Source organism: Sus scrofa, chromosome 18, assembly GCF_000003025.6.
Source record: "Sus scrofa isolate TJ Tabasco breed Duroc chromosome 18, Sscrofa11.1, whole genome shotgun sequence".
NCBI lineage: Eukaryota > Metazoa > Chordata > Mammalia > Artiodactyla > Suidae > Sus > Sus scrofa.
In genome coordinates this window covers 18,213,090-18,231,753 of record NC_010460.4, presented here as the reverse complement: position 1 = coordinate 18,231,753, position 18,664 = coordinate 18,213,090, and the positions used below count along the sequence as shown (strand labels likewise).

General features: G+C 38.3%; 1 protein-coding gene across 1 annotated transcript in view; it reads right to left on the bottom strand.

Annotated features, from left to right (window-relative positions):
• COPG2 (coatomer protein complex subunit gamma 2) overlaps positions 1–18,664 on the bottom strand; it is a 122,159-nt gene that overhangs the window by 99,783 nt on the left and 3,712 nt on the right. Inside the window, 2 exon segments of the mRNA NM_001246238.2 lie at positions 3,145–3,224; positions 15,505–15,576. Of these exon segments, the coding sequence (NP_001233167.1) occupies positions 3,145–3,224; positions 15,505–15,576 (152 nt within the window).

The following is an 18,664-nucleotide window of genomic DNA, read 5'->3' as shown; positions in this document are numbered from 1 at the left end:
TTTTGTTGTACAATAACCAGATTCACTTAAATGAGTTGTAATTAATAACTTAACTATTTTTAAAATATTATTTGTTATATATTTTAGAACTTTAAATCACAAATACTCATTCTAGGGCACTTGTAAATTATCAAGTTTAAAGAAAATAAATAGCTACAATTCCAAACATCCAGATATAACCTAATGGTGGCATATCAGTGTATTTCCAACCATATATTTTTATATACATACATAAAACATTTTTTAAAATGAGACTATAGGAAATACATAGACTTGAATCCAACTCTCATTCAACAGTTTACTAAAGAGTTTTCCGTATCATTAAATATATTTCAAAAATACACTCAAAAAATTAAAGTATTTCATAATATGATTATAACATGGTTAATTAAATAATTATTAACAATGGCAGACATTTGAGTTGTTCTGTCCTTTTCACTGGTGTAAACAGTTTTGCAACAAACATCATTGTATATTAAGTCTTTCTGTGCTATCTCTGACTATTTTCTGAGGATAATCCCATAGATGTGGAATTACTGGGTCAAAGGGATAAACTCTTTCAAACATTCAACAAATGCTACCAAACTTCTTTCTAGAAAAACTGAACCAATTTATTATTCTACCTCCAGTATACAAGAATATCGATATCCCTTACAAGTACTGAGTGCCTTTTTCCTTTCTTGCCAATTTGATGGGTAAAAATATTGTAATTTTCCAAAATAGATAAGGAACTCATAAACTCAGTAATAAAACAAACAATCTTATTTAAAATGGGCAGATGTGGAAGGACATTATTCCAAAGAAGACATATAGATGGCCAAGAAGTACCTGAAAAGATGTTCTATATCCTTAATCATCAGGAAAATGCAAATCAAAACCACAATGGGCTTGTCACCTCGCACCTGTTAGAATGGCTATTATCAAAAAGACTAGAAATAGCATGTGTTGTTGAGGACGTGAGAAAAAGGGAACACTATGCACTGTTGGTGGAAACGTAAATTGGTACAACCACTATGGAAAACAGTTTGGAGGTTCCTCAAAAAAACTAAAAATAGGAGGTCCCTAATGTCCAGCCTAGCAGTTAAGAATCTGGCATTTTCATGGCTGTGGCTTGGGTCACTGCTGTGGTGTGAATTTGATCCCTGGCTCAGGAACTTTCGCATGCTGCAGACACAGCAAAAAAAAAAAAAAAAAAAAAAAAAAACCATAAAGACTGAAAATAGAACTCCCACAGATCCAGCAATTCCATTTCTGCGTATTTATCTGAAGAAAACAAAAATATTAATTCAAAAGATATATGCACTCCCATGTTCACTGCAGCATTATTTACAGCAGCCAATAGAAACAACCTAAGTGTCCATCAACAGGTGTACAGATAAGGAAATAGTGGTACACATATGCATTGTAATAAAAAAAGAAACACTGTCATTTGTGATATGTATGAACCTCGAGAGCATTTGCTAAGTGAAAACGAATTTTTAAAAAATATAAAACAGGAATTCCCATTGTGGCTCAGCGGATTAAGAACTTGATTAGTATCCATGAGGGGGTGGGTTTGAACCCTGGCCTCACCCAGTGGGTTAAGGATCCAGCATTGCTGTGAGCTGTGGTGTAGGCTGGCAGCCGTAGCTTGGATTTGACCCTTAGCCTGGGAACTTCCATATGGTGCACCTGAAGCCCTAAAAAAAATTTACTAAAAAGATTTTTTTAAAAAGACAAAAAATACAAAAAAATTGTAACTCATTCTTGAATTTTTAATTTACATTTCTTGACTACTAGTAAGGATACTTTTTAAAATTTATTTTATTTAAGGATAGTTGATTTATAATGTGTTAGTTTCTGGTATACAGCAAAGTGATTTATTTATACATACTTTTTTTTACATATTCTTTTCCATTATGATTACAGGATAGTAAATATACTTTACTGTGCTATACGGTAGGATCTTGTGTTTATCCATTCTCTATGTAATAGTTTGCATCTGTTAATTCCCAAATCCCAATATATCTCTCCCATTTCTCCCCACCCCTTTGGCAACCACAAGTCTGTTTCTATATCCGTGAGTCTGTTTCTTTCTCATAGCTAAGTTCATTTGTGTTATATTTTAGATTCCACATGTAAGTGATATATGATATCTGCCTTTCTCTTTCTGATTTACTTCACTTAGTATGAAAATCTCTAGTTGCACCAATGTTGCTGCAAATGACATTATTTCACTCTTTTTACGGCTAAGTAGTATTCCATTATACACACACACACACACCCACCCACATCTTTATCCATTTACCTGTCAATGGACATTTAGGTTGTTTCCACATCTCAGCTATTATAAATAGTGTTGCTATGAACATAAGGATGCACGCATCTTTTCCAATTACAGTTTTGTCTGGATATATGCTCAGGAGTGGTACTCCTGGGTCATATGGCAACTCCATTTTTAGTTTTCCGAGGAATCTCCATACTGTCTTCCGTAGTGGCTGCACCAATTTACATTTCTACCAACAGTGTAGGAGGGTTCACTTTACTTCACACCCTCTCCAGCATTTGTTATTTGTAGACTTTTAATGATGGCCATTCTAACTGGTGAGATGGCACTTCACTGTAGTATTGACTTCCATTTCTCTAACAATTAGCAATGCTGAGCATCTTTTCATGCGCCTACTGACCATTTATATGTTTTCTTTGGAGAAATGTATATTTAGGTCTCTGCCCATTTTTTCATTGGGAGAATAACTATTTAGAGATATTTAGGTACTTTATATTGGCTATTTGAAGAATTATCACTTGGAATTTTTTTTGAAGTATACAAGTTCTTTATGTATTATAAATGCTAGCCTTTTGATGTACTTGTTACAAATTATTTCAGTATATTGTTCCACTTTTCAGTTTTTAAATATGTTTTATGACATTTTAAAATGTACTCAAATCTATTAGCATTATCCTTTGTGACTTCTTTTTTTTGCTTTATCAGACAGAGATAGCTTTCACCGGACAATCACATCTTAGAAAAGAATGCTTTAAGAGATTACTTTCTTTTAAATTTTGGCTTTCTTACAGTCAAAAAATAAAGTTAATAAAAAGAGAACAATAAATATTCCACTAAATAGATAAGTATCCCATCCTAGGTTTTAACTAGTCACATACCTGCTTGTGACAATTATCACATCCTCGGAGATGGTAGCCATTTCCTTGATAGTAAGGTAGCACATTCTTCTCAATGTTTGCTGAAAAATTATTTATAAAAAGCAAGAGGTTATTCATAAGGAAATGGCTTTTTAAACTGTTTGAAGACCCCAAGTAGATACACTTAGAAAGTTATTTTTAAAAAGATTCTCATTTACCCGAAAAGTCCTTTTAAAAATACCTGGATGAGGAGTTCCTGTCCTGGCTCAGTGGTTACAAACCCGACTAGCATTTAAGAGGACACAGGTTCGATCCCTGGCCTCACTCAGTGGGTTAAGGATCCGGTATTGCCGTGAGCTGTGGTGTAGGACACAGACGCAGCTTAGATCCCATGTTGCTGTGGCTGTGGGTGTGGGCTGGCGGCTACAGCTCTGATTTGACCCCTAGCCTGGGAATTTCCATATGCCATGGGTGTGGCCCTGAAAAAAAAAAAAAAAAAAAAAAACCTGGATGAGAAAATATTCAAAACTCTACTATTTGCTCAACACACGTAACTGATGCACTGATAGTGGAACACCTCTAGATGAAAACTCAAAAATCCAGTTAATTATATGGGTCTTTATATAGAAAGATCCAAACCATGACTCTGACAGTGTAAGTCCAAAGACAGGTTTATCAAAATGCTAAAGGCTTATCCTAGAAAATGTGTTTTTTAATTCTTTAAGAATATATACAGAGAGGGAGTTTCCGCTGTGGGTCAGTGATGACAAACCTGACTAGTATCCATGAGGACCTGGATTTGATCCTTGGCCTCACTCAGTGGGCTGGGGATCTGACACTGCCATGGGCTGTGGTGTGGGTCACAGACGTGGCTCGGATCCTGCATTGCTGTGGCTGTGGTGTAGGTCAGCAGCTGTGGCTCCATTCAACCCCTAGCCTGGAAACTTCCATGTGCCGCAAGTGCAGCCCTAAAAAGCAACAAAACAAAACAAAACAAGACAAGACAAACAAACAAAATACACACACATACACACACACACATGCAGACCATATGTTTTCCTCAATTCAGCATATTTTTCATTAAGGTATTTATGGCTTTATAACCAACTTCCATTTTCAAGTATCAAGATTTCTAGATGAATACCTGGATCCAAAATAAGTGTTAAACTAATAATAGTCATGTTTTGCCCACCCTTCCTGCTCACCAGGATCTCTGATTTTATTTATACACATTCATATTCAATGCTAGAAGCACTGGTTCCTTTAGCCTATCTGGCCTTGTTCTCTACCAGGTAATTTCAAATTTCTTATAAGTAGTGAAATTCAAATACATCAGACCCAGCTCCAGAGTCCAAGCTGTAGAAAGGATCTAGTGATGACTACTGAGTCCATTAAAGAAAGAGTAAAAGGGAGTAAGGATTCACATCATGATTAAACACAGAAACAAATCATCCCAGAAAGAGAAAGCCAACATGAGGCAGATGAATGGGGCAGCTGCATATAGATCACATCTATATGCAGCTACTATGAGATGCAGAAAATAAGAATTAAAACTTCAGAGTGCAAGAAAATTTACATCCCCCCATAAATAAAAACCTACCATGAAGCAGAAAGCTAGAGATACAAAAAAAAAAAAAAAAAAAAAAATTTAACTAAAGTACAAAAAAATGGAGGCTCAACATTGTTAGTCATTGGGGAAATATAAATTAAAACCACATTTCAGATACCATCTCACGCTCACCAAAATAGCTAAAATTAAAAAGACTGATAATACACTGTTGGCAAAGTTGTACGTTTTTTTTTTCTTTCTGTCTTTCATTTTGGGCTGCCCTATGGCACATGGAATTCCCAGGCCAGGGATCATAACCGAGCCACAGTGAGGACCTAAGCCAAAGCTGCAGCGATGCTGGATCCTTAACCTGCTATTATGGCCAGGAATCAAATATGTGACCCAGGGCTCCCAAGACACTGCTGATTCTGTTGCGCCACAGAGGGAACTCCCAAGTGTGTTTTCAATAACTAAGTTATACTGCCTAAACACATACATAGAAATGCTGAATAAAATAGAGAAAAAAAATTAAATACGTAGCCAAAGGCAAAAAGAAGGGAAATTTACAGATGCCAAAAATGAAAAAACAAAACAACTCACAAACACATGAAAAAATGCTCAACATCGCTGATTATAAGAGAAATGCAAATCAAAACTACCATGAGATACCACCTCACACCAGTCAGAATGGCCATCATTAATAAATCCACAAATAACAAGTGCTGGAGGGGCTGTGGAGAAAAGGGAACCCTCCTGCACTGTTGGTGGGAATGTAAACTGGTACAGCCACTATGGAGAACAGTTTGGAGATACCTTAGAAATCTATACATAGAACTTCCATATGACCCTGCAATCCCACTCTTGGGCATCTATCCGGACAAAGCTCTACTTAAAAGAGACACATGCACCCGCATGTTCATTGCAGCACTATTCACAATAGCCAGGACATGGAAACAATCCAAATGTCCATCGACAGAGGATTGGATTCGGAAGATGTGGTATATATACACGATGGAATACTACTCAGCCATAAAAAAGGATGACATCATGCCATTTGCAGCAACATGGATGGAACTAGAGAATCTCATACTGAGTGAAATGAGCCAGAAAGACAAAGACAAATACCATATGACATCACTTATAACTGGAATCTAATATCCAGCACAAATGAACATCTCCTCAGAAAAGAAAATCATGGACTTGGAGAAGAGACTTGTGGTTGCCTGATGGGAGGGGGAGGGAGTGGGAGGGATCGGGAGCTTGGGCTTATCAGTCACAACGTAGAATAGATTTACAAGGAGATCCCGCTGAATAGCATTGAGAACTATGTCTAGATACTCATGTTGCAACAGAAGAAATGGTGGGGGAAAAACTGTAATTGTAATGTATACATGTAAGGATAACCTGACCCCCTTGCTGTACAGTGGGAAAATAAAATTTAAAAAAAAAAAAAATAATAATAAAAAAAAAAAAAGATTAAAAAAAAAAGTTTTAGATAAAAAAAAAATAAATAAATAAATAAATAAATAAATAAAATCTGAAAAAAAAAAAAAAAAAAAAAAAACAACTCATAGCCACAAAAGTACAAGCCCAAGGTTTTGCACAGAATAAAGTATCTAAAGTCTAGGAAGAGAGTTCCCAGGTGGCTCAGTAGGTTAAGGATCCAGTGTTGTCAGTGCTGTGGCTTTGGTCACTGCTGTGGCACAGGTTCGATCCCTGGCCCCAGAACTTTGGCATGCAGCAGGTGCAGCCAATAAATAAATAAATAAATATGGTCTAGGAAGGATGGGATTCTAAAAGGTATATTTTTCAGGCACAGGGAAAATTATTCTAGAGGATAACTCAGAAAGACAGCAAGGAATAAAGAGTAAGAAAAAAAAACAGGAGTTCCCGTCGTGGCGCAGTGGTTAACGAATCCGACTAGGAACCATGAGGTTGCAGGTTCGATCCCTGCCCTTGCTCAGTGGGTTAAGGATCCGGCGTTGCCGTGAGCTGTGGTGTAGGTTGCAGGATCTGCGTTGCTGTGGCTGTGGTATAGGCTGGCAGCTACGGCTCCGATTGGACCCCTAGCCTGGGAACCTCCATATGCCGCAGGAGCGGCCCAAGAAATGGCAAAAAGACAAAAAGACAAAAAAAAAAAAAGAAGATGCAGAAAAAAAAATAGTGGTAAACAGTAAAAAGACAGTGTGGCTATTGGCTAAAGAACAGACAAACTTGTCAATGGAACAGAAAAGACAACACAGAGCTATACCCACATAAATATATTCAACTGATCTTTGACAAAGGAGCAAAGGCAACACACTGGAGCAAAGACAGTCTCCTCAACAAATGGTGCCGGAAAACTGAATATCCACATGCCAAAAAGATGAATCTAGATGCAGACCTTATACTCTTCACAAAAATTAACTCCAAATCAATCACAGACCTAAATATAAAATGCAAAACTATAAAATCCCTAGTAGAAAACATATAAGAAGAGCCAGATGACCTTGAGTATGGCGATAATTTTTTTAGATACAACACCAAGGCACAATCCATGAAAGAAATAACTGATAAGTCAGCCTTTATTAAAACGTAAAACTTTTTCTTTTTTTTTTGCTCTGCAAAGGACAATGTCAAGAGGATGAGAAGACAACATAGGCTGGGAAAAAATATTTATAGAACATATATCTGAGAAAGGACTCATACAGAATACACTCAAAAAACCTATTAAAAGTTAAAAACAAGAAAAACAACCTAATTTTAAAATGTGCCAAAGTAAATTAAAAAAACAAGGGACCACCACACTCCTAATAAGATGGTCCAAACTGGGACACTAACAAAGCTGATGAGGATGTGGAGCAACAGGAACTCTCATTCATCATCAGAAGGAATAAAAATGGTACAGTCTCTTTGGATGATAGTTTGGTAGTTTCTTACAAAACCAAACATAATCTTAACATATGATCTAGCAATTGTGCCCTTTGATATTTATCCAAAGGAGGTGAAAACTTATGTTCACACAAAAACCTGCACACAGCTATTTATACCAGCTTTATTCATAGCTGCCAAGCCTGGAAGCAACCAAGATGTCCTTTAGTAGCTGAATGGATAAACTATAGTCCATCCAGACTATATTACTCAGAGATAAAAAGAAATGAGCTATCAAGCCATGAAAAAACATGGAGGAAACGTAAATGTTTCTAAGTGAAAGAAGCCAATATGAAAAGGCTACATGCTCTATGACTCCACCTATATGAAACTCTGGAAAAGACAAAACTATGGAGACAGTAAAAATACCTGTGGTTGACAGGGGTTGGGAGAGGGAAGAAGTAAACAGGCAGAACACTGAGGAATTTTAGGACAATGAAAATACACTCTATGGTATTTTAATGATGGATACATGTCATTATACATTTGTACAAACCCACAGAATGTATAGCACCAAGAGTAACTGTAAAAAATGGACTCTTGACTGATAATGACTTGTCAGTAAATGTTCATAAATTGTAACAAATGGATGATGGTCTGGTGGGGATGTTGATAATGAGGGAGACTCTGAAAGTGAGGGAAAATCCTGTCTTCCTCATAATTTTGTTTTGAACCTAAAACTTCGCTAAAAAAACCAAAATCTTTTTTTAAAAAGTGGTAAAGATAACGAGAGCCTACTGTATAGCACAGGAAAATCTACTCAATAGTTTGTAATAATAGAGGAAAAATGGATACATTTATACCTATGAGTGATTCACTTTGCTCTACCCCTGAAACTAATACAACTTTATAAACCAACTACATGCCAATAAAATTAAATTTTGAAAAATTTTTGAAAAAAAAAGTTTCTAAATTAAAAAGTGGTAAAGACATGAGTAAACGTAAACCTCAGTGAGCAACAACAAAAATCCCGCAAAAATAATGTATGATAGGAGTTTCCACTGTGGTGCAACAGGATCAACAGTGTCTCTGCAGCAGCGGGGTTTGATCCCCGGCCCGCCAACAGTGGGTTAAGGATCTGGCATTGCCACAGCTGTGGTCACAGCTACGGCTCAGATTTGATCCTTGGCTCGGAAGTTCAACATGCCACAGGGTGGCCAAAAGAGAAAAAGAAAAAAAAGTAATATACATAAATATATAAGTACATGTAAATGTTCATGCATGTGTGTGTGTGTGTTTACACACACAAAGTCATACAGTATATAGACAGTCCCAACTTAGAATGGTTCAACGTAGGATTTTTCGACTTTATGATGGTACAAAACTGGTAAGTATTCAGCAGAAATCTTACTTCAGGAGTTCCCCTCAAGGCACAGTGGTTAACAAATCCGACTAGGAACTATGAGGTTGCGGGTTCGGTCCCTGCCCTTGCTCAGTGGGTTAACGATCCGGCGTTGCCGTGAGCTGTGGTGTAGGTTGCAGACGCGGCTCAGATCCCTCGTTGCTGTGGCTCTGGCGTAGGCCGGTGGCTACAGCTCCGATTCAACCCCTAGCCTGGGAACCTCCATATGCCGCAGGAGCGGCCCAAGAAATAGCAACAACAACAACAACAAAAAAAAAGACAGGAGTTCCCATCGTGGCACAGCGGTTAACGAATCCGACTAGGAACCATGAGGTTGCGGGTTCGATCCCTGCCCTTGCTCAGTGGGTTAACGATCCGGCGTTGCCGTGAGCTGTGGTGTAGGTTGCAGACGTGGCTCGGATCCCGCGTTGCTGTGGCTCTGGCGTAGGCCAGTGGCCACAGCTCCGATTAGACCCCTAGCCTGGGAACTTCCATATGCCACGAGAGTGGCCCCCCAAAAATAGCAAAAAGACAAAAAAAAAAAAAAAACTGATACACTCACAACCATTCTGTATACATACAACCATTCTGTTTTTCACTTTCAGTAAAATATTCAATAAACTATATGAGATATTCAACACTTTATTATAAAACAGGCTTTGTGTCAGATGATTTTGCCCAATTATAGGCTAATGTAAGTGTTCTGAGGAACATTTAAGGTAGGTTAGGCTAAGCTATGACATTCAGTAAGTTAGGTGTATTAAATGCATTTTTAATATTTTCAACATACAAAGCATTTTTTGTTTGTTTTCTTCTTCGGCTGCACCTGTGGCATATGGACGTTTCCAGCCAGGTCCAATCCGAGTTGCAGCTGTGACCTACGCCACAGGTGCAGCAAGCAACACAGGAACCTCAGCCCACCGGACGAGGCCAGGGATCAAACCCACACTACCTCAGAGACAATGCCAGATCCTTAACCTGCTGCACCACAGCAGGAACTCTTACCATCTGTAAATTAGATTTTTTTTAAAAAAGTGAGTAAATGAAAAGGCAAGTCACAAACTGAGAGGAAATATTTACAAAACACCAATCTGATGAAGGTCTTATATCCAGAAAATAAAAAGAACACCTACAACTCAATAAGGAGAAGATAACCTAATTCAAAAAAAAAAAAAGATAAAAGATTTGAAAAGACAATCCACCAAAAGAAAATAAACAATAAACGGAGGGCAAATAAGCATATATTTGCTTAACACATTCATCGTTCAGAAAATGCAAACCCAAGAATACCACTTCTAGATATTAACCAAAGAAAATGAAAACAGGTCCACACAAAGACTTATACTTGAGTATTTTTAGCAACTCTGTTTATAACATCCATGAACTGGAAACAACCCAAATATCTATTAACTTATGAATGGATAAATAAATTAGACTACCTCCATAACAATGAAATACTACTCAGCAATACAAATGAACAAACAAAAATAATACACATAAAAACTTGGATCTATCTCAAAAGCCATAAGCTAAAGGAAAGAAACAAGACATGAGTCATAAAAGACTATATACGATGTTATTAAATTTAAATGAAATTCTAGAAAATGCAAAACTATATCGTCAAAAAGTAGATCAGTGATTGCCAGGTGCTAGGGGTTTAGGGAGGAGAAAGACAAGTAAGAAACATGAGGGGACATTCTGGGTTGTATGACTGTAGTAATGGTCTAATGACTCTCTACAGTGGTCAAAACTTACAACTGTACACTTAACTGGTGAATTTTACTGTATGTTGAAGCGGACTTAAAAAATAAAAAACTAGATAAACAACAAGGTCCTGCTGCATCTCACAGGGAACTATATTCAATATCCTGTGATAAACCATAATGGAAAAGAATGTTAAAAAGAATTATATATATATATATATATATATGTATAACTGAATCACTTCGCTGTACAAAGAAATGAACACAATACTGTAAACCAATGGTACCTCAATTAAAAATAAACTAAAAACACTTTTTTTTTAAAGGCCACATCGGTGGCATATGGAGTAAAACAGGAGAGGGATCAAATCCAAGTTGCAGCTGTGACCAATGCTACAGCTATGGCAACACTGGACCCTTAACCCACTGTGCCAGGCCAGGGATCAAACCCATGCCACCACAGAGACACCACCAGATCCTTAACCTGGTGTACCACACTAAACTCCAAAATGCTTCTCTCTCTTTTTCAAACTTTTATTTGATTTTAATTTTATTTTATTTGGCTGTGCCTACAGCACACGGAAGTTCCTGGGCCGGGGATTAAAACTACACCACAGCAGTGATATGAAAATGCAAATTAAAACCACAAAGAGACCCCATATCACATTCTTATGAATATTTAGATCTGATAATAAGTAATTATTAATAGGAGCAGGTGAAGATTTGTAGCAAATCAGTATAAATCAGTACAACCCTTTAAAGATCAATCTGATAAGATCATGTAACCAGCATTATCTAAAAATTCCATTTACAGCTATCTACCCCAGAAAATTTCTATGAGCACAAGAAGACTTATACATAAACATTACATGAAATGTCGTCTGTGAGAGCAAAAGAGTGGAAGCAACTTACAGATCTACCAATGGGAGAATGAATAAATAAGAATATTGTTTATTCACACCTTGGGATTCCACACAGCAGTAAAAGGAAATAAAGTAAATGTACTTGCAGCAAATAGGTAGATCTCAAAAAATACATTAATTCTTTAAATTGCAAAATAATATGAAGATGATATCATTCACAATATATTTTGAAACATAAAAATACTAAGTATAGATTTATATATAATATATATAAACATAGGATACCAATCTCAAGATAACAATTACCCTCAGGTAAAGGAAGGCTCGGAAAGAAAGGAGCTCTACACACTGCTGGCAAAATCCTCCCTCCGCCCCCACAGCCTCCTGGCAAAAAATCACACCCTCAATTCCATACGCTGCCTAAGGGACCAGAAAAACAAATCCCCTCATGCTGTACGTGGTTATGTAACCTCAGTCACTACAAAAAAACCTAAAATAGCCTGGTCATTACTCATCACCTGGACACCAGGTGAGCACCTAATCTGACTCCACCTCCCATCCCTGAAGAAATCCCAAACCCCTTCAATCCGGTTCTCTGGCACTTTGAACATCAAGATCCCCTATAACCTCAAACTCTTCCCCGAACTTTCCTATCTTTTCTCTAACTGAAACCTAAGGATTCACCTGAAGCCCTCTCAAATGGTGGCTTTTTTCCCCTCAAGCCAACAGTCCAACAGGTAGGGAAATTGTTCAAGTTGATCCTATTTCCTCTGCAAAATCATTACACTGACTTCTTTCACTGTACCTCTTTCTTTCCTAAAAAACTCTGGCTTTAAAGCTTGTGGCATCAGGAGTTCCCGTCGTGGCTCAGTGGTTAACGAATCCGACTAGGAACCATGAGGTTGTGGGTTTGATCCCTGGCCTCACTCAGTGGGTTGGGGATCCGGCATTGCCGTGAGCTGTGGTGTAGGTTGCAGATGTGGCTCGGATCCCGAGTTGCTGTGGCTGTGGCGTGGGCCAGCAGCTACAGCTCCAATTAGACCCTTAGCCTGGGAACCTCTATATGCTGCGGGAGCGGCCCAAGAAACGGCAAAAAGACAAAAAGAAAAAAAAGCTTATGTCATCAGGAGTCCCCTGGTGGCCCAGCATGTTAAGGATCCAGTGTTGTCACTGCCATGGTGTAGTTTTGATCCCTGGCCTGGAAACCTCTGTGTGCCCTAGGTGTGTCCCCTGCTTCCCCCAAAAACTTATGCCATTAGACTGTATCACTTGCCACCATTCCTGGTTACATGTATAGACCCTAGGTTACTTGCTTTATTTAAAAAAAATTTAGTTTACTATCACTAATAGTAACCCAGTAATAATTGTTGGTGATTTTCATATTCATAGAGAAGGTATTTCTGAAACTCTGACCACTCCACGGAATTGATCTCTTCTTCTCCAATGATCCTGTCCTCCTTCCTCTTGCAATTATCCACGTCCACTGTCACAGCCTTGATCAATTTCAGTAATTTCATTTCTAAGCATTCACTTTCCAACTGCCACTCCTGACTCCACTCTTTCACTCCATCATGACCTACAATTCATTGATTCTATCAACTCCTTACTGCCCCAAGCAGCCCCTGTTCTCACTTGCCTCCTAACCAAACACAGACTCCACAGTCAATGTCAAGCACTCAATTTCCTTGTTCCTCTTTTTATATACTAATCTGACAAAACTCCAGTCCTGATTACCCATCTCTAACTGTTCCAAGCTTTAACCTAAAGCCTATAGCTAGAGCAAAACATTCACCAAGCTACCCGAGAATACTTTAAACTCATGACCAACAACTTGAAAGGGCCATTTGTCCTGTCCAACAATCCTACACTTCCCCAATGCATTTCCCAGAAAACTATTTCATGTCTTCTTTTCTCAATACAACCTCTGTGCTGGAGGCTTCGAGTTTGTCCTCACTCTTTCTTCTTGCTCTGCATCTTCTTCCTGCTCCATGTCCAGCTCTTCTTCCCAACTGCCAGCCCTGAGTAACAGCAACATCTGGCCTACCACAAGACACCTGGAGCAATGAATTCACAGAGCCACAAAAAGGCAACAGCTCTCCACAACTTTTATAATAGTCCCTCTCTGTGACCCCACTCCAGCAGCTGGTGTTCTAGTCTAATTCCTCTAATAAATAATTCAATAATAATCACAATAAATTCTGCCTCCCTGACTGAGTCCCAAATTCTGGTACAGGGAATGATTAAAGGGAAATAGGACCTTAAGGTTAGGAATCTGAAATTGCTTCTCTGATTTGATAAAAGGCACTAAGGATCCTGTCTCCAGTGGTAAAGGGGGCACTAGCAGTCCATGGTATGCAGTGGCAAAATCATCACCTGCAGTCAAGTATAATCAAGGACCTACAAAAGACAAAACTTCAGGTAATGAAGTAGTTGCTGCCATAGGACACTTTCATAAAAGTGAGCTGTATAATGGGCTAGCTCCTTCTAAATACACTGGAGAACTTGGCAAAAGAAAATGCTGAGTTCAGTTTTAAATCACAGCTTAAGGTTTATGTCAGTGACTAGAAAACTTCCATAAATGCCTTAATAGAAAGCCTAATGTCAGGTGGACAGGGGCTGAGATTTCTGAAAAGCATATCCTGCTGGTGGCTAAATTACAATGTAAATTCAATTCACCCCCCTTGTGGGGCATTTTATGTTAAAGTCAGGACCTTGGCTGGGAAGGAATGGGGCCCGAAAAATTAGAATGGGGACATATGGGCAGATTCTGATTAAGCTGAGTACTTTGAACCTCTAAATTCCTCCAAGCCTCCTTAGCAAGTAGAGGCAGTCCTTCATACCCTGTCTGAGGAAATTAGGCTCCTTTGCCTGAAAAATGTGTAATGACCTCCCCTGAGATAGCTGCTTTACACGGGACTGCGATGTTCCAGAGGACCTAATCCCAAAACTGCTCGTTATCTAGACACGTAACCAGCAAGTCCTCAGGATCAGGCACAAAATGTGGCCTGTGATGATATGCAATACATACCAAAACAACTGCATACTTTGGCCAATTTATGTTAACAGAGAGCTGGGAAATGCAGATCCCAGAATCCCCTTTTCTGTATGGTTTTGAGTCACAGCTGGGCAAAAAAGAAATATGTGCCACATTTGGAAGACAGAAGTGAAGCAGCAGCTGTTATGCCTGAAAGTCAGGATGGGGCATTCTCTTGAGACACAGCGGGTTAAGTACCTGCCATTGGCTCAGGTCACTGCTGTAGTGTGGGTTCAATCCCTGGCCCAGGAACTTCCACATCCCATGGGGGCAGCCAAAAAAAAGAGAATAGCCCCACAATGGAGGCACTATCTAAAAAAAAAAAAAAACAAAAGAGCTCCCTTGTGGCCAAGTGGGTTAAGGATCTGGCATTGTTACTGCAGCAGCTCAGGTCGATGCTGTGGCACATATTCAATCCCTGGCCTAGGAACTGCCATATGCCACAGTCACAGCCAAGAAAATTTAAAAAAGGAAGTCAGGTGGTCAAAGGCAGTGAGAGACAGATGTGGGGGTGCTGGCAGCTTTACTTTGTCCTCACCCTTCTTTTTTCCTACTCCACATCCTCTTCCCTGCTCTGCATCCCGCTCTTCTTCTCAACTGCCAGCCTGCTGGCTGAGGGCAAGCCCAGGCCCACCAGAAACTTGACCAAGAACTTCATTAAAAGATGTGGTAGCTAAGTCCACTGACCTTTACACAAGTCTACCTTCACAGCATCATGCCAGAAGCTGGATATTAACTGCTTTTATGACTGCCTGGTAGATCTGTGAGTGAACAGCTTTAAACTATATACTTTCATTCTTTCATTTTCATGTATCTTTTAATAAGTATTCATAAGTTTTATGAAGAAAAACAATTTTTAAGTAATTTTAAACATTTCAAGCAACCTTCCTGAACTTGGAATACTCTAAGTTCCTCCAAAGAAAACAAACAAAAGGAGTTTTTTAGCCCAAAAGAATTAAAAGGAAAAAAAAATGACTTACATCATTAGATTGAAATAATCGAGTCATTGCAAAGAAGGCTTCTGTGGCTTCCGTAGTTCCAAAGTATTCACCCTAAGGAAAACAATTTAAAATAATTTCTTAAACTCAAAAAAGAAACAAAAAAATTTAAGGATTTCCCTTTTATTTCTGCAAAGATCTTTAAGAACTATGGAAAACTCTCTTTATAAATATTGTGCCTCTTTGCTATTTTCTCCCTTTTAATTTATAAACACACAAAATCATTTATCCACTACTTATTTAACATAATTCAATATCACACACCTTGCTATAAAAGTTCTAGAATAGGAGTTCCCACCATGGTGCAGCGGAAACAAATCTGATTAGGAACCATGATGTTTCAGGTTAGATCCCTGGCTTCGCTCAGTTGGTTAAGGATCTGGTGTTGCCATGAGCTGTGGTGTAGGTCGCAGATGAGGCTTGGATCCTGTGTTGCTGTGGCTATGGTGTAGCCTGGCAGCTGTAGCTCCGATTGGAGCTCTAGTCTGGGAACCTCCATATGCTGCGGGTGCGGCCCTAAAAAGCAAAAAAAAAGCTCTAGAATAGTGATCTCTGACCTCTTAGCAGAAACTCTTTGAATTTCCCTGAAGAATCATGATTTACAAGGAGGTAAAAAATGATAGTAACTTGAGTTCCTAATCAGAATAGGATGTTACTGTTATATTGCCTAAGAACAGAGATTACAGCTTCTACATTTCTATAGCCCAATGCCCACTGCAAAGCCTGACACATCACAGAACCATAATAAACATTAAACTGTAAGAACTATTAGGAATCCAAGAAAACATGGTAAAAAGAGATCAACAGGTGTTCCCATTGTGGTTCAGCAGGTTAAGAATCTAACTAGTATAAATGAGGATGTGCATTCAATCCCTGGCCTTGCTCAGTGGGTTAAAGGATCCAGTGTTGCTGCAAGTTGCAGCATAGGTTGCAGACCCGGCTCAGATCTGGCATTGCTGTGGCTGTGGCCTAGGCCCCTAGGCTGGGAACTTCCATATGTCACAGGTGCAGTACTTAAAAAGAGAGAGAGAGATCAACAAAAAGGGCAGAAATCAGAGTAGTTTCTTAAAAGTAAGGTTTATAGTGCTGCTAATAGATATCAAGATATGTGCTTCTTTGGATCAGAACTTTAACACTGTTAAAAAATCATCTGAGAATCTTCCCAAAATACAGGTTCTGATTCAGGGGCTTTGGGGCGAAGCGTGAAATTTTCTTTTTCTCACTAGCTTATAGTGATGTGAATGCTCTGATCTGGGAACCACATGTTTTTAAGTAGCAAGGTGGTTGATAACCTATTTCACTAATAGTCAAAACACTGCAGATCACAGGCTACCTGAAACATTACCATTTCAATATTTAATTTCTTCACTGAAAGCAATCTTATATAAATGTTAGGCTGAATCATTTTTCAGGGCTTCAGCTCTCACAAAGACTATAACTAGTCTTCAATCTATTTGTCACAGGTAGAAGAATAGAAAAATTTTGATGGAAAACCTTGAAGGTTTAGGATGAAAGACAAAGTATGATAACAGTTCACAATTACTTAAGTCAGAGTACCCAAATGGCTCATCAGCAAGAGATTTCCCTTTCTTTCTTTCATATTTATTGGATAATAGAAGCCCATGTACTTTTTAGTCATACCAGTAAACCTAATTCCCGACTTCTTGACTTGAAACTAAGAGAATATATGGATATGTAAATTCTGATAGAAATTTAAAAGCATTTTCCCATAAAGCACAACTATAAACTAGGCGAAAGATAAAACTAAGGTTCCCAAATCTGTTCATGCATTTGACTGTATTTATTTATCACACTGTGCGGGTAATTTCCTCATCAAGATAATTATATGTATCAACATGAGCTGCTCATCAAAGCAGTACTACTGGCCAATATAAAAATACATGTCACTCTGAACCAACTTCAACTACTCAAAACTCTGCTTATAAAATGGAGTTAGCCAACTTGGATACAATGGATGCTATGAAAAGTTAAATCCAACTGACTTTGGCAGCGGGGCCAGGGTGGGGGGGAGATAAATTAGGGATTTGGGATTAACAGATGCACACCACTATATATAAAATAGATAAACAACAAAGACCTACTGCACATCATAGGAAACTACATTCAATATCTTGTAATAATATATAGATAGATAGATGTGAAACTGAATCACTTTGCTGTACACCTTGCTGTACACCTGAAACTAACACAACATTGTAAATCAATTATGCCTCAAATAAAAAAGCACACATACATATCTAAAAAAAAACTCCAAAAAACTCCAATGTCATAGCAGTATTATTCAAAATAGTTACAAACTGAAAATAACCTAGGTTTCCATCAAATGGAGAAAGGAGGAAAAAACTAAAACTAACAATGGTACAGTTTCTACACAGTATTAAAGGAGAGTAAACTACTGATACATGTAACAATACGGATACATCTCACAGACTTTGTGCTAAATAAAAGAAATCAGGCACAAGAGTGTATACTGTAGTATCTCAATTAGGAGTGGTTCAAGAGAAGGCAAAACTAAGAGGTAGAGAGAGCCACCAGAATAGCAGCTACCCTGGGGCTGGAGACTGGAGGGAAAGTGGCTGAGAAGGGATATGAAAGAAAACCTTCTAGGGTACTGGGTTTCCATTGTCTTGATCTAGGTTGTGATCGCATGGTATATATGTATGTTAAAAATTTATTGCCTTGTACAGTTGAGGTCAGTGTATTTAACTGTGGCATACCTCACTAAAGTGGGGAAAAAAGTAAAGTCTGAAAAGCGAAAATAATAATTTTTCATCATGAGAATCAACTGAAATAATATATGTGATTTGCTTTGAAAATATAAATCATAAGTATAAATTATAAAATAAAATTGGAATATGTTAAAAAAAATTTTTAACTGACTTTGCCTTAAACATTTCTTTCTTTCTTTTTTTTTTTTTTTTTTTAATTTTTAGGGCCTCAGCCGCAGCATATGGAAGTTCCCAAGCTAGGGGTCAAATTGGAGCTACAGCTGCCAGCCTATGCCACGGCCACAACAACATAGGATCAGAGCCGCTTCTGTGACCTACACCACGGCTCACAGCAACACCAGATTCCTAACCCACTGAGCAAGGCCAGGGATCAAACCTGCATCCTCATGGAT